General features: G+C 39.0%; 1 protein-coding gene across 2 annotated transcripts in view; it reads left to right on the top strand.

The window, feature by feature from the left end:
- Window positions 1–400: 400 nt before the first annotated feature.
- The window catches only part of si:dkey-233k19.3 (dynein heavy chain 11, axonemal), a 41,145-nt gene continuing 26,278 nt past the window's right edge, over window positions 401–15,267 (top strand). Inside the window, exons 1-38 of one of the 2 annotated variants that reach the window (XM_032519008.1) lie at window positions 401–808; window positions 996–1,139; window positions 1,278–1,471; window positions 1,560–1,749; window positions 1,855–1,954; window positions 2,118–2,329; window positions 2,529–2,750; window positions 2,846–3,013; window positions 3,162–3,278; window positions 3,360–3,497; window positions 3,600–3,715; window positions 3,907–4,102; window positions 4,632–4,736; window positions 4,878–5,273; window positions 5,780–6,112; window positions 6,208–6,462; window positions 6,549–6,718; window positions 6,803–7,025; window positions 7,177–7,293; window positions 7,379–7,465; window positions 7,561–7,719; window positions 7,948–8,031; window positions 8,160–8,318; window positions 8,412–8,534; window positions 8,932–9,054; window positions 9,616–9,840; window positions 9,924–10,015; window positions 10,102–10,228; window positions 10,351–10,503; window positions 10,587–10,820; window positions 12,931–13,062; window positions 13,520–13,680; window positions 13,793–13,949; window positions 14,068–14,213; window positions 14,291–14,407; window positions 14,500–14,638; window positions 14,854–14,946; window positions 15,032–15,226. In XM_032519008.1, the coding sequence (XP_032374899.1) occupies window positions 593–808; window positions 996–1,139; window positions 1,278–1,471; window positions 1,560–1,749; window positions 1,855–1,954; window positions 2,118–2,329; window positions 2,529–2,750; window positions 2,846–3,013; window positions 3,162–3,278; window positions 3,360–3,497; window positions 3,600–3,715; window positions 3,907–4,102; window positions 4,632–4,736; window positions 4,878–5,273; window positions 5,780–6,112; window positions 6,208–6,462; window positions 6,549–6,718; window positions 6,803–7,025; window positions 7,177–7,293; window positions 7,379–7,465; window positions 7,561–7,719; window positions 7,948–8,031; window positions 8,160–8,318; window positions 8,412–8,534; window positions 8,932–9,054; window positions 9,616–9,840; window positions 9,924–10,015; window positions 10,102–10,228; window positions 10,351–10,503; window positions 10,587–10,820; window positions 12,931–13,062; window positions 13,520–13,680; window positions 13,793–13,949; window positions 14,068–14,213; window positions 14,291–14,407; window positions 14,500–14,638; window positions 14,854–14,946; window positions 15,032–15,226 (6,318 nt within the window). In that variant the 5' untranslated portion in view covers window positions 401–592. The remainder of the gene's footprint in view (window positions 809–995; window positions 1,140–1,277; window positions 1,472–1,559; window positions 1,750–1,854; window positions 1,955–2,117; window positions 2,330–2,528; window positions 2,751–2,845; window positions 3,014–3,161; window positions 3,279–3,359; window positions 3,498–3,599; window positions 3,716–3,906; window positions 4,103–4,631; window positions 4,737–4,877; window positions 5,274–5,779; window positions 6,113–6,207; window positions 6,463–6,548; window positions 6,719–6,802; window positions 7,026–7,176; window positions 7,294–7,378; window positions 7,466–7,560; window positions 7,720–7,947; window positions 8,032–8,159; window positions 8,319–8,411; window positions 8,535–8,931; window positions 9,055–9,615; window positions 9,841–9,923; window positions 10,016–10,101; window positions 10,229–10,350; window positions 10,504–10,586; window positions 10,821–12,930; window positions 13,063–13,519; window positions 13,681–13,792; window positions 13,950–14,067; window positions 14,214–14,290; window positions 14,408–14,499; window positions 14,639–14,853; window positions 14,947–15,031; window positions 15,227–15,267) is intronic. The other variant, XM_032519007.1, reaches the window with a different exon arrangement.

The following is a 15,267-nucleotide window of genomic DNA, read 5'->3' as shown; positions in this document are numbered from 1 at the left end:
ACAAACAAATTAAAACACAAAGAACAGAACAGGGTACACACTGTGGAAAGGCACACTGAGAACCACCAAGGATTAGATTTTATAACTCCATGGAGTTTTAAAATCTAATCACTGGTGGCATATTGATCGTGGGATACAAATTAGAGTCTCCTTTGCAACTGTTCACTTAGTCTTGTTTTACTGTAAGAAAAAAAACCTAAACTGAATGCTTAATTATTCTGGTAAACTAAAATCATGTAAACATGTAGTATAGTAGGCTAACTTATATACAGTAATAGCCTAGGCTACTTACATAAATTAGAAAAAGTAAGTTTTTCTTATTTGCCAAATCTAGCCACAGTGCAGTGATTGAGGAGAGTGGCTGTTGCTAAGCAACGGAATGCTGAACCGCCCCCAGAAACCCAGGACAGTAGAGCTTGTGCCAGTCTCCTTTCTTTGCAGACAGTCGTATGAAGAAATTTAAAACTAACGTTACAACATGAAGCTAATTTAGGGAACGGTTTCTGGAGCAGTCACAAATCAGTTTGCTTTTATTTTTCGTTTTGTTGAAGGAAGTGACGGAGCAGCATGTGGTGGTGGTGGTAGATCAATAATGTCCGACGACGAAAGTGTGCCTTCGTTTCTTGAGGACGACAGAGTGAAGTTTGTTAAGGAAAAAGTTTGTGGGCTACTGCGACTGCACCGCCAAATATGGGACAAGAGTGACGTCAACGAAGAGTTTCAAAAACTTTTAAAAGACTTCTTTGAAAAGGAGTCTGTAATATTTTTCTCTTTATCAAAAAAAGCCTGTCTGGTTGCTTCTAATGAGGTACTGTTTGTTTGTTACAAAATCTCCGTTACAATTCATTAAGCTTGTGTGTTAACCACACTTGACTAGCTAGTAAGCTGACGCTAGCTAAATTTAGGGCGCTTACAAAATGTTGAAATTCACGGATTAAGCATATTTTCAGTGTCGTATCTGTTTGTCGTAAAATCTTGTGATATTTCAAATGCAGGTCCCACCTGTTTCCCAAAACAAGCAAGTCTATATTCTCAAGAAGAGAGTTGTTCCTGTCAACTCTGAAAACTACAAGGAACTTCTGCTTTTTGGCTTCCTGTCTCCATCACCACTACTTCAGCTGTCAAGCATTGTTGAGCAGGTGATTGTTATACCCTCCAGCATACACTTGATCCCATAACAATTTGGTCCAATGTTCTCTCAATTTTTTGTTATGGATATTACTAGCTAGCTTGACTTAATGCGTTTTGAGTGAATGTTTTTCGTGTCTCCTCCCAAGGTATGTGTTCCACTGCTGTCAAACGACAAAAACCATCAGATGTGGCCAAATCTGATGTCTGAAGACATTATTCGACATGTTAAGAGCATGTGCAGTAGGACATCCATTGTCCGTGGACAGGTTTTGGGAAAAAGTGTCCTCCCTATCCCAACTGCGACAGAGTGGATGGAAGAATCATACAGCACCTTCAAAATGTAAGTAAACACACACATTTAGAGCCTGGGACTATAATTACTGTAATTATTACAAAGATACACTCTCAACATGTAATTTCACACTCAGGTATGATAACTATGACAGGGCACTTGCCCATGCCATAGAGACCCAGGTCATCAACTGGACCAATCTGATCCAGAAAATCCTAAAGGATGATTCATCAGACATACTTATGACAGGCTGCAATCCAGGGCCCAGTGCAGAGCTGAAATTTTGGGCTTCCAGAAAGAGCAATATACAGAACATTTATCTTCAGGTATGGTCCTGTTTCCTTCTGATTTTCACTAAAACAGTTATTAACTGTAAACTTCTCTCCTGACTTTCCACTGTATGTTAAAGTGTTTGGTACTTTCCCTTGTAGTTTCAGAGTCCCATTGTTCGGAAGATGGCAAAGATGTTAGAGATGATGGATAGCAGCTATCATCCTACAGTCAAGACTCTAATTGGAAATGTATTTGATGGTAATATTAGCAGGCGCCCTTTTAAAGCTGAAGAAGACATACTGTATTTTTGCACCTTATCAAATGCACAGCATAATGTGATTACCAACTGTGATCACAAACTTATTATCTCTGAATATGTTGTTTTATAATTTATTTATTTATTTCTTTTCTTAATCATAAGCCCTTCAAGAAGCCCAGGACATTGACCTCTATCTGCAGCCACTACACGCCCAACTGACTCAACTGGAAAAGGAAGGATTTCCTCACTTGGAAACATTCATTCCTGCACTGTTCCACACTCTGTTCCTTATCTGGACCAACTGCCAATCTTATCAAAAACCGGCACGCATTGTGGTGTTACTGCAGGAGCTTTGCAATCTGTTCATTGAGCAGGTAGGATTCCTCAACACCTGCAGTGATGGAATACATTGAGTGACACATACGTGTTACATTAGTTTGCAATTGCTTTTTTTGTTCAGACACTTTTGTCAATTACGCTTTGCTGATACTGGTCTGTCAGTGTTACTCTGACTTCAGTTATTAGCTGTCTGTGTAAAAAAATTCACAGATATACAATCTTTCACCCTTTTAGGCTTCAGCATACCTCTCTGTGGATTTGCTACTCAGAGAGGATCCAGAGGAAAGACTACAAATGTTAAAGAAGGTGATTCAAGTCTTTAGATGTTTTAGAGACAGTTACCAGACCCAGAGGGAGAGGTTGGCCAACCATGTGAAACATGCACCTTGGGATTTCCCATCTGACATGATTTTTGCACGTTTCAACCAGTTTTTTAATCGTATGCTACAGCTGGAGGTGAGATCAGATATTTGTTTATTGTATTCTGGTGTCACAGTTAGGTAATATGTGTATGTGTTTTTGTTTCCTATAACAATTTGGTATCTTTGCAGGACTTGTTTGAAATTATACTAGACTTTCAGAGGATGAAAAAAATGGAATTTGGTGGACTTAACGGCAAACTCTACAGTGAGCGTGCTGCTCAGATGTACAAAGAGTTTAGTAACCTCTGCCAAGCGTTGAAGCACAGTGAAAACAGCCACCTTGACTTAAACTCTCAGGTGAAATTATTTGTATTTAGATAACGTATTGGTATTTATACTGCTTAGTAGGATTTCCATGAACGGCTACTGCATATAATTCATAATCCACAATTTTACACTTGTGTCCATCATTTAATACTGTTGTTCACTCTCATCCACTCATAAGGCTTTTGAAAACAAGTATAAGGATTTTAAAGTGAGGATTGTGGACGTTGAATGCCGCCTTGCCAGCCTTCTAAGCTTGGCCTTTAAGGATTGCCCAGGACTGGAATCAGCATATAAAGTAAGCAGAACTGGATTATAGGATGATGATGATGATGACAGTACTATCAACACACCAACATCTTTGTTTTTTGTCCTTTAGCTGCTAACTATTGTTGAACCCTTCCTGGAGAGAAGACAAATCAGAAAGATATTCAGTCCCAACTTTGTTCTACTGCAGCAACATTTTCGAGAAGAGCTGGAGAGATGTAAATGTCTGTTTAAATCGCAGCACAATCAGGTACTGGAAGCAGTACTGAAATGTTATATCAGCAAAATGTATTCAAGGCACAACATGTATGATCCATGTAACAACTGTGTTCCATTCTTTCTTTGTTAACAGATGGAGAGGGGTCTGACTAAGAACACGGCTCAGACATCTGGAGCTTTGAAGTGGGCAAAAATGCTCAGAGAACGCATTCAAACACCATGGGAAAAAATCAGATTACCGTCTGACATGTCAGTAAAAAAACACAGACTATTTCTAAATGAATTAGTTACAAACAATAGCTAGTCAGAACGATTTATATATAAATAGAGATACAGAGATACAGTACATAGAGGGAGAAGCGCTAGCTATTGGTGCTTTTTCTCACGTAAGGCTAAAGTTAAAAAATTAAATTAAAATCAATATTATGTAATATTTCCAGGCTTGAGGGAGGTATAGAGATGGCAAAGGAGTACCAGCTGTACATGGAAATGTTGAGTCTCCTGGACCAATATGAGGAGGACATTTACTCTGAATGGTGTAATGGTTTGGAAGAGGCCTGCCTGATCAACCTGAACCAGCCCCTCATCTCCAGAAATAACACCTCCGACCTGATCTCACTCAACTTCAATCCTAAGGTAAATTTTGTAATATCCCTACAAACTAGAAAGCACATTGCACATGTGTAAACATTATCCAATGCTAATTTATTGTCCAATTTACTGTTAGACTGATGTCTGTCCGTTAAAAATAACTTAAATTGCTCCCCTCACACTGCTGACATGCCCTCAAGATCCTTTAAAATTGAAATCCCCGAGTATCCTTTAGTTTAGTAGGTATGGTTGAAGAACTATTCTTATATTGTTGCAAAACCCAGATGCAGGTCAACAATTAATTGGGGTCAATTATCCTTGGGTCAAGCTGTATCTCATTTATTTTTTTGATAAAATATGTTTATGAGTTTTTTAACATAGTGCTGACAGACTTAGTAACAAGTTGAAAAACAAAAACATCAACAAAAAAGCCATCTTGACAGAGGGAATAGTTATTTGTTACACCTATTTAATATTAGTTATTATAATCTTCAAGGGTTTCTGTTAAGACAAAACATTTTACCACCACTCCACTGTGATTATGTTGAAGAGTTAATTTCCTTTCACTCCTCAGCTGACTGAAGTCTTGAAAGATGTGAAGAATATTCTGACTCTAAGTCAGTTCAAAATCCCTGAGGCTGCAATGGCAGTTTTTGAGAAGCGTGACATGTTTACAAAGGTAAGAAACAACTTATAACTTTATGGGTTCACTTACACTCATGCACACCTTTTTGAGTTGAACAATAAGCAATATGTCTTTCTTACTATCCTTCTCTGCATTTCCAAATATATGTTGTTTCTCCTCATTTGTATTTTGCAGTATGTGAGCAATCTGCAGCTTCTGGTACAATGGTACAACAAGTTAAAGCAGACCGTGCTAGAGGTGGAACTTCCTCTCATCAAAGCTGAGCTAGAGTCCATAGACATGCAGTTGACAAGAGCAGAGTCTGATCTGACATGGCAGGATCCGGACTGCTGGAGCTTCATTAGCACCACCAAAGACCTGGTCCATGACCTAGAATCTCGAGTCACTAGAGCCAAGGAAAACTGCGAAGCCCTCCAGTCAGTAATGAAGGGATGGAGCAAACAGGCCATGTTTTGCAGAAAGGACAACAAGAAAGGCTCGCTCATACAGCTGGAAGACAGGGGAGACCGTGTCAACAAGAAGTACAGCGCCATGAAGAAGGAAGGATACTCTATCTACCAGCTGGTGCAGGTGGGCACAACTGGATAATATTCACTCTTGAATATCATACATTTTTCATGAACACGTGTGTAAGTAAACACCATAAATAGGAAATTATTTCCATGGTTCCAAAACCTTTTAGCATGTTGTAGGTCTATATATCTTCATCAGATTACATAACATTAAAAGGACAACTCTGCAGACATTTTGTTTGTCTTTTGATTCAGTTTTCTTAGCATAATGGAGATATAACAAAATCTAACCCTTAACTGTCCTGTACCATTAACAGTACAGAGTTTTTTATGCTTTTTCTGACCTTTTAGTTCTAATCACTTAAATTTAACTGGAAAAAAAAAAGAATTTTACTTTTTTATTTTAACATACGTGGCAAGCCATGTAAATAACTATGTTCTAGTTATTCAGAAGTAGATATGATTAAATGTGTCAACTTGTACAATCCTTAGAAATCAAAAGTGATACCAAGTCCAAACATTGACAGTGCTCACAGTCTCTCCAATATCCTATAATTTCATCAGGAGAACATGGTCCTTTTCCATGCTGACCCTGCGTCAGAAGCATGGCAGTCCTATCTGGAGTATGTGGATGAGATGGTGGTGGAGGGGCTCTTCAACTACATCAGCCACTCGCTACAGTTCTTTGTGGACAACATGGAATCCTGGCCCAACCAGACACCTCTATTTGAGGCTCAGTTGATGCTAAGTAGCTCAGGAATGGTTTTCCTCCCCTCGTTGGAGCAAGATGCAAGTGAAGGCCTCTATGAGCTGATAGAAGGGCTGGTCGGAGACATATTCAAGACTTCAGTGAATATCAACAAAGTGGCTGCTCGTCTAAGCATGGAGAGCTACCAGGTACTCTGCTGTACTGTAGATTTGGATGTTAAAAAACAAACAAATTATAGTGCATTCTTCTACAAATAGTAGATTCTTCTCATGTTATATTACAGGATGTAATGGATGGCATGCTGGATTTGTTAGCCATGAGACAAGAAATAATGGAGCGAGTGGAGAACGTCCTCAAGAAAGCGATAAGTTACCAGAGAAAGTTTGACTGCTACACCCATCTCTGGCAAGATGACAAGGCTGAGTTTCTCAGCCAGTTTCTCCTGTACGGACGTGTACTTACAGCTGAAGAAATGGAGTCCTTTGGAGCAGATGAACTCCCTGAAAGCCCACCTACAATTGAACATTTCAAAGAACAGGTAAAATGCTTTTTTTTAAATCATGAGTCACATTTCCCATACATGGCAATTGAATTGTAAACTCTGTTGTTGTCTTAAATTTATAGATAGATTATTATGAGGATCTGTATGCTGAAATTTCCAAGCTTGAAGACTTCACAGTATTCAATGGATGGTTTCGGGTGGATATCAAGTTCTTTAAAGTGAGCCTCCTTAACACTATAAAGAAGTGGAGCTGGCTTTTTAAGGAACACCTTTTGACATATGTCACTAACAGGTAAACATCCATTTCTGTATGGCTATTAAAGGCAGACCAAACTGTAAGACCAATTGTTCTCACTGTGCATGCTTTTCCACTCAGTCTTGAAGAGCTGCAGAAGTTTGTCCGAGCCACTGTTGAAGGGCTAGGCCAGCCTGTGGCTACGGGAAACCACCGTGGCCTGGTGGAAGCAATGAGTCACCTGTTGGCTGTTAGACACAGACAAGCAGCCACAGACAAGATGTTTGAGCCTTTAAGAGACACAATAATCCTATTGGAACAGTACGGAGTAACCATACCTGACCAGGTCTATTCACAGCTGGAGGTGAGGAAAGGAATGGGTTAATGTGCTTGTCTTTCCACCTTTTAAGTACTAACTAAAATTACATAACAAATGATATTTTTTTCACAAATTCATTTTGTGGTCATTCATCCTTTTTAAAAATTGTAATATTACAAATCTATAACATTCATAGGAACTTCCTGAGAAATGGAGCGGGGCAAAAAAATTGGCATTAAAAGTGAGGCATGAGGTGGCGCCCATGCAGAATGCAGAAGTGATGGTTATACGGAGACGATGCATGATATTTGAGGTGACAAGTCAATTTTATATGCAGTGTTGAAGCTATTGTATTTCAAATCTTAGTGTAAAAAACAATTAAATTACTTATTTTTCAGGTGAAACAAAACAAATTCAGGGAGGTGTTCAGAGCAACAGCGCCCTTCACTTACAATGCAGTGCATCCCTACATCAGTCTGGAGAAAGTAGGAGTTTATTTATTGCTTGATTTTAGTATTGAAAAAACATTGGATTATACTGTACACTTATGATAACTATGACCATGTGGGTTTTTTTCTAGTCTGAAAAAGCTGTCCGAGAAATGGAGAAAGAGGTTGCAGAGCTACAGGAGTCCACAAATCTTTTTGACGTTACTATTCCTGACTACAGAGACATTAAGCTCTGCAGACGAGAGATCGCAGTCCTAAAAGAACTGTGGGACATTGTTGTTTTTGTTCAGGTAAGTAGCTTACTTTATACTGTATACTTAAATGTCACTATTCTGGAGTAAAAGGAAACACAGCTGGCCTGATCACCCCACTAACATGCCCCAATAACTCAATAACGTGACCAGTCTGTCCTCTCGGAGGCTTTCATTGATTCTTTAAATACCCTGTAGCCTCTAAATGTCCCCATTAAGTACCCTCAGCCCATTGACCCCTCTGAATTCTTTTTTTTATCTATACAGAGCAGTGTCGAAAACTGGACAATGACCAAATGGAGGCGGATAAACGTGGACCAGATGGATGCAGAATTGAGGAGGTTTGCCAAGGTGAGGTCACCAACAGTGCTACATCACACCAGCGCATCTCTCCTGCTGTCTTACTGTCATGCACCATTGCTATTTGTAACAGATGCCTCTAATAACTAATTACGTTTACCTACCTTCTGTTTGTGTAGGACATACGCAAACTTGACAAAGAGGCTCGCGTGTGGGATGTGTATTCTGGGTTAGACCTTTATATAAAGAACCTGTTGACATCACTGGGGGCCGTGAGTCAGCTACAGAACCTGGCAATACGAGAGCGCCACTGGGTGCAGCTAATTAGGACAACAAAGGTGGGTACACACAGCTGAGGTCATACTACAGAGCAATGTTTTTCCTTGCATTATCAAAGGCTTTGCATCATGACAATAATTCTTTTGAAATAGATGGACTTCACTGTGACTGACAGTACCACCTTGGATGACCTCTTGACTCTGCAGCTCCATTTGTTGGAAGACGAAGTTCGCAACATAGTTGATAAGGCTGTCAAAGAAATGGCCATAGAGAAGGTTCTTTTTCAATTAATTGATTTTTATGGTCAAACAGATCAACATCAAGAGTCATTTTGCACATGAAAAAGTGATCAAACTACGAGTCAACCTTATAGACATAGTCCATTAAATACGTTGCTGTCCTGCAAAAAAACATGTATCTCCAAAACATCAAATTTTCATGAGTCTGTTCAGCTATGTGTTTTTCAGATAACCCAATTAATTTAAATGGTTAATTTTTTAATAATTGATAAGTAATCTAAAGTAACTTAATTTACATATTACATAAATACATGGTTTTCAGTGGACAGTTTAGTTGCTATATTTGGTTTAGGAGTAAATAAGTGAATACAGTAAGGTAGTTTGTAATTTAACATGTTATCATTATGCTGTCCAATTATTTTTTTTATGTCAGGTTGTGACAGAAATAAGTAAAACGTGGGCATCCATGGAGCTTTCATATGAAGATCATTGCCAATCCTCTGTGCCACTACTTAAATGTGACCAGGAACTGATTGAAACTCTTGAAGATCACCAGGTAAATATCTACAGTAAGCTACTGATATTAATACAAAGATTTTATGTGTGACTTTTTAGCCCACAGAATGGCTGTGAAGATCAGTTATCTTTGAGAAGCACTGATAGTTAATTGCTGAATAGAGATGAGAGTGCAGAAAGGGGCCGCCCTGTCTGACTGTCTAACAACACAGCTGAGTGTAGAGAGGTCCCTATTGAGTCCTTAGATTTATAGCTGCTGTAGGAGACAGGGCATTGTTGCACTGTGGTGGTCTTTGGACATGTCCACCAGATGTATTGCGTGTGTGGGGGGGTGTTATAGCCAGCAATTAAAGTCTTGCCACTTTAGTGCCAAGATCTTTGTGTAAACAGACTGTTTCCATCCCCCATTTTTTATGGTATGGCATGCTTATTAGCTTGAATATGCATTGAAATTAAACTGACACATGTTATAAGGTTAAGGTTCTTAAGATATTACTTTCTCTTGCCACAGATTGGATAGCAGTGTGGTGTATGTGAGTTTTTTGTTGGACTAAATCCTTTTGATAGGCTGTACTCATGTCTTTATGTCTCCATCCCCAAGGTTCAACTTCAGGGCATCTTTCAGAGCAAGCATGTGCATCACTTCCTGTTCCAGGTAGTGGAACTACAGAAACAGCTGACTGTAGCTGACTCTGTGCTGATGGTCTGGATGGAGGTTCAAAGGACATGGGCCTACCTGGGGAGCATTTTCAAAAGCTGTGACGACATCTGCCAACAGCTGCCTGCAGATGCACACAGATTTCAAGCTATAGATGCAGAGTTTCAGGTCTGCACTTATATGCTGGGCATGTAGTATTGCAAATGTCATTATTTTTGTCATTGTAAACATGGCAATTTTGGTTCTTTCAGGAGTTAATGTTTGACAGTGCTAAGACTCAAAATGTCATTAAGGCCACCGGCAAGCCTCATCTATTTGAGAAGTTAGAGGATCTACAAATAAGGTTAATTTTTATTTCGTTACACTTTCATTATACTGCCCCTCAGTTTGATGTTGTGCTCACACTTCCCATACTCTCTCTTTCAACAGGCTGGCACTGTGTGAAAAGGGTCTTGCCGAATACCTGGAAACAAAGAGACTTGCTTTTCCACGATTTTACTTTATTTCATCTGCAGACTTGTTGGACATCCTCTCTAAAGGGAGTCGTCCCAGAGAGGTACTGTAAATTAATATAATTTAGCATTTCCCGTCATTTTTGTTTTAAGTATTTGTCTGGTGTTACTATTTCACTAATGTGTCTCTTCTTTTAAAAACAAAATGACTAAGTGTCTTTTACAGGTAACTGTCCACCTCTCAAAATTATTTGATAACTTGTCAAATCTCGAGTTTGCCCAAAATGAACAACTGGATAATCCTAAACTTGCTGTGGGAATGTACAGCAAAGAGAGGGAATATGTCCCATTCCAGACTGAATGTTGCTGTTACGGGCCGGTAAGATTACAGTCAGTATCAAATAATCTGAATTAGCTATCACATTTTCTAAGGTAACTAATGGTAAAATTACTTTACATTAGGTGGAGGCATGGCTTTCTTGTCTGGAGGAGTCTATGAAGGAATGTGTCAGGGGTCACCTGTCTGAGGCTGTGTCTTTGTACGAGGACAGGCCCAGAGAGCAGTGGATTCTCGACTTCCCTGCCCAAGTAGCTCTCACTGGATCTCAGATCTGGTGGAGCAATGATATGGAGCTTGTGTTTAAAAGACTGGAGGAAGGTTTTGAGTCTGCATTAAAAGATTACAACAAGAAACAGGTACATTTTATGACGAGTTAACACACTAATGTTAAAAGATTTCAATGAAATGCAGCTTAGTTGGCAAGAAAAGCTGACTAAGAGCCAAAATAACAAAAATATAAATATAGCCACAAATGGGGTTTCGTGGGTTCAAACCTTTTTTCTCAATATTGACTTCAGTGTAATTTCACACGTGGTCCAACGTCGTTACAAAACATATCCTGCAAACTTTGTAAAAGTTGGACAAATGGTTCACTTTGTGTAAAATGCCTACAACTGATTTGTCAAAAAAACATTTATTTTTAATTCAGTGGGATTATGTAGCTCAGTCCAGCTCACGGCAATTTGAGAAAAACAGATGACCAACACAAAAAAAATTGCTAATAAAATCACAAGCTGCGATTCCAATTTCAAAACTTGATTTGCGTCATTCTACGTCCAGATATTGTGCATTTAAATCGCCCCTAGTGGTCAATTTGAATGAGCTTGAATGTTTTTTGTGTGAGGTCATTGTTTAGACATTTCCTGGAAGTTTTGTCTTGACTGGACAAACATTTAGTCATTTATAGCCTGCGATATATCACCTGCAGTTTGTTTACATTTATAGCGCCCCCTGGTGTTCAATTTGAATGAAACTTTCAGGGCGTGGTTCAAGTACTTATGAGGACATATCCTGAGAAATTTGCGATGATTGGACAATGATAATGTGATTTATAGTAAAATGTGTGTAATGCCCCTCACCTATTTTGCTATTGTAGTGCCCCTAGTGGCCTATTTATATAAAACGGCCTGGGTATATCTGGGGCACTTATCTGAACATATCCTGTGAGTTTTGTGATGATTGGACTTACCGTTGATTTGTGTTTATTTATGTCCAGAGTCATGCCCCTTTCAAAGTTCATTGGTCAATACCTTGAGAAGTAATTGAGATATGGACATGTGTTATACAAGTTGTAATAAGCTTGATATATTGATGATTCACTGAAAATTTGGTGGCAAACGAAGGTACAATGTAGGAGGAGATGTCAAAAATGTTTAAAAAAAATTCAAAATGGCGGAATAATTTTCTAGGTGAACCTTAATAGTCCTTGAGACTTTTTTGAATAGCACATTAAGCTGCACCTGTGTGAGAAATTTCAAGTTTCGTCCTTTCAAAGTTTGCATTTTGAAGCCTTAATTACAGCGCCACCATGTGTCGGATTGGATTCATATTTCTATAGAAGCACATGCATACCATTTCCAGTTATTCCCCCAAGTTTCATGATTCTAGCTCAATCCAGCTCAAGGTAACTTGAGTGTACGCAATATTTTCAAATAAGAAAAACTGCTTACAAAATTAGGATCCAGTTGAACACCACAACAAACCAAAGCCCTTAACAACTCATGTAAATCATTACAATCAAGTTTATTACATCAGTTAATGTACTAATTGACAGCAGGTGTGAAGGTGCATTATTGCAATACAATTTAATTTTAGGAAAAAGTAACTGCCTAAATACATTTTTATTTCTACACACATACTGTATATAATTGTAAAGATAGTATTATATTTTTCTGATTTGTGTTTAATCTGGGTGTGAAGTGGTAACTGCTAAAGATGATAAACATGTTTTTCATAATGCTATCATAATCGCATTAGAGTTAGTGACCCAAGCTGGGTTTGTAGGGCCTCGTTGTGGGCTCTGCTCACAGTTGTATTATCACTCTTGTCAGTTTCATCAGCACTATTTAAGGTTAGCATGCCCTTGGTTTCCTGTTTGAATAATCACTCTCTTCCTTCAACGTTCTGCACTGATTGGATCTGCTGTCATACAGGACCAGTGATAAATGCAAGACATCCAGTGATGTTTTAGTCAAAACAAGAACAAAATACTACTTTTGAGTGTGTTTTTTGTCAAATTGTCCACATGGTCCACATTCATATACCGACTGTGCTTGTTGTTCTGCATGGATTGAAATTTTAATGACTTTAAATACTTAACATTACATATGAAACGATAAATGTGAACCATGCAATTTTATATCAGATTGTTGCCAATTCAATCACACGTGGGAATTTAAATTGGCACACTTGTCTTAACTTCTGTCTATTTTCCTCAGCATTGCTTCAAATCTGTTTTTTTTCTAGATTTCCCAACTCAATTTGTTGATCAGCATGCTGCTTGGAGAGCTGAGCTCAGGCGACAGACAGAAGATTATGACTTTATGCACTATTGATGTCCACGCCAGAGACATTGTTTCCAGCCTCATTGCCCAAAAGGTAATTGCAATTGAATTATACAATAATTAACATTTCCTTTGGCATTATAACATTTTTTTCTCATCATGTAGGTGTGTAAAAGAACGTATTTGAGTGCATTTTTAAATTTAGCTTTTGTAGGTTAGAATATAATTTAGTGAAATTCACAATGTATGGTAACCGCTCAATTCTCCATCTGCAGCCTATATGCTGCAACAAGAAAATCTAACGTTATTCAAATGTGAGTTAAGAATTAAAATAATAGGAACTAGAACAGTATCGTTCTTGACTTTTCACATTTTTATTTCACAAAATAGAGAGCCACAGCCTCAATTTCACCAAATAGAAAGACCAGATTATAGACTATGGGCTTAAACTAAAACAAGACCATATTTGAACTAGTTATGATCATCATACATCATCATTGTGACATATGATCTATTTGACATAGTTTAACACCAGCCACGTGTTTTCACAGGTCGCCACCTCACAGGCCTTCCAGTGGCTTTCCCAGCTCCGGCATTGCTGGTATGAGCAGCAGCATCACTGCTTCATTAACATCTGTGATGCTCAGTTTCTTTACTCATATGAGTATCTTGGAAATACACCTCGTCTTGTCATCACTCCCCTCACAGACCGGTATCTCAGCCTCTTATCAGTTTTCAGTCTATGCTTGGAACGTTACTTTCAATGCTTTCCCTACATTAAGCATTGCTACAAAGCAAATGTGTGTCTCTCTGTGTATGCTTAGGTGCTACATCACCTTAACTCAGTCACTTCACCTGACCATGAGTGGAGCCCCAGCTGGCCCTGCTGGAACAGGTAAGACTGAGACCACTAAGGATCTCGGCAGAGCCATGGGCGTCATGGTATACATCTTCAACTGTTCTGAACAGATGGACTACAAGGTGCAAAAGTCATTTAGTGGACACTTCACAATTATTCCCTTTGGTCAGTTTATCGTCTTGGTTAGATGTGTCAGTTAACATGTATGTTCAAATGCAAAATAATTTTGTTCATGTTCAGTCGATTGGAAATATCTACAAGGGCCTGGCCCAGACTGGAGCATGGGGCTGCTTTGATGAGTTCAATCGTATCGCCGTGGATGTTCTGTCAGTTGTGGCAGTGCAGGTCAAAACTATACAAAATGCCATTCGCTCTAAAAAGAAAAGGTAACCAGTTAAAGCTGAACACATAGAGCCTTTATTGTGAGTGTGAACATGTGTTAACTCTCCATGCAACTTCACAGGTTCCTCTTTTTAGATAAAGACATTGTCTTAAAGCCTTCTGTGGGGATTTTCATCACTATGAACCCCGGCTATGCAGGCAGGACGGAGCTACCTGAGAACCTCAAGGCTCTTTTCAGGTGAGACTGATACAGTAACTTTATTTATAACGTGCTTTTACTCAGCTTTACGTTTGTTTGTTTATTGTGTTACTGTGTGTGTCCTTCTGTAGACCCTGTGCCATGGTGGTGCCTGACACTGAGCTTATTTGTGAGATAATGCTGGTAGCAGAGGGCTTCCGTGGTGCTAAGCTTTTAGCCAGGAAGTTTATCACCTTGTACACTCTCTGCAAAGAACTGCTGTCTAAGCAGGTAGGAGAAAAGCACCTGATAGCACTGTTAAATTTCATAATGTTGGATTAGAACAGGGCACATCAATAATAAAACATTTCAGCTACATGATACCTCATGAGCACAGAGATGCATGAAGCCATTCAATTAATCTTAGTACTTTATATGATATGATTTATGGTAATTGTAAACACAGGAATACACATCTGTACTGTCTATTCTTGTTTGTCTATTAGGACCACTATGATTGGGGTTTGCGAGCTGTCAAGTCTGTTCTGGTTGTGGCAGGGGCACTGAGAAGAAGAGACAAGAGTAGACCAGAGGATCAGGTGACTTTCTATTGTGTGTCATCTCACAGCCACAAGAACAAGATTCATTGTCTTGTATAATCTGCAAATGCACTTTACTTTCCAGGTGCTGATGCGTGCACTGAGGGACTTCAACATGCCTAAAATTGTGACTGAGGATGCGACTATCTTCTTGGGACTGCTGGGAGACCTATTCCCAGGCCTGGAGGTGGAGAGAGAGAGAGACTGTGAATTTGAAAATGCCATTCGAAAGACTACACTGGAGCTCCGACTCCAGCCTGAAGAGACATTCATCCTCAAGGTTTGACATTATTTGGTGTATACAGAGTTGTGTGTAACAAT

Source organism: Etheostoma spectabile, chromosome 6 (genome assembly GCF_008692095.1).
Source record: "Etheostoma spectabile isolate EspeVRDwgs_2016 chromosome 6, UIUC_Espe_1.0, whole genome shotgun sequence".
NCBI lineage: Eukaryota > Metazoa > Chordata > Actinopteri > Perciformes > Percidae > Etheostoma > Etheostoma spectabile.
This window is presented reverse-complemented; position numbering and strand designations above follow the sequence as displayed.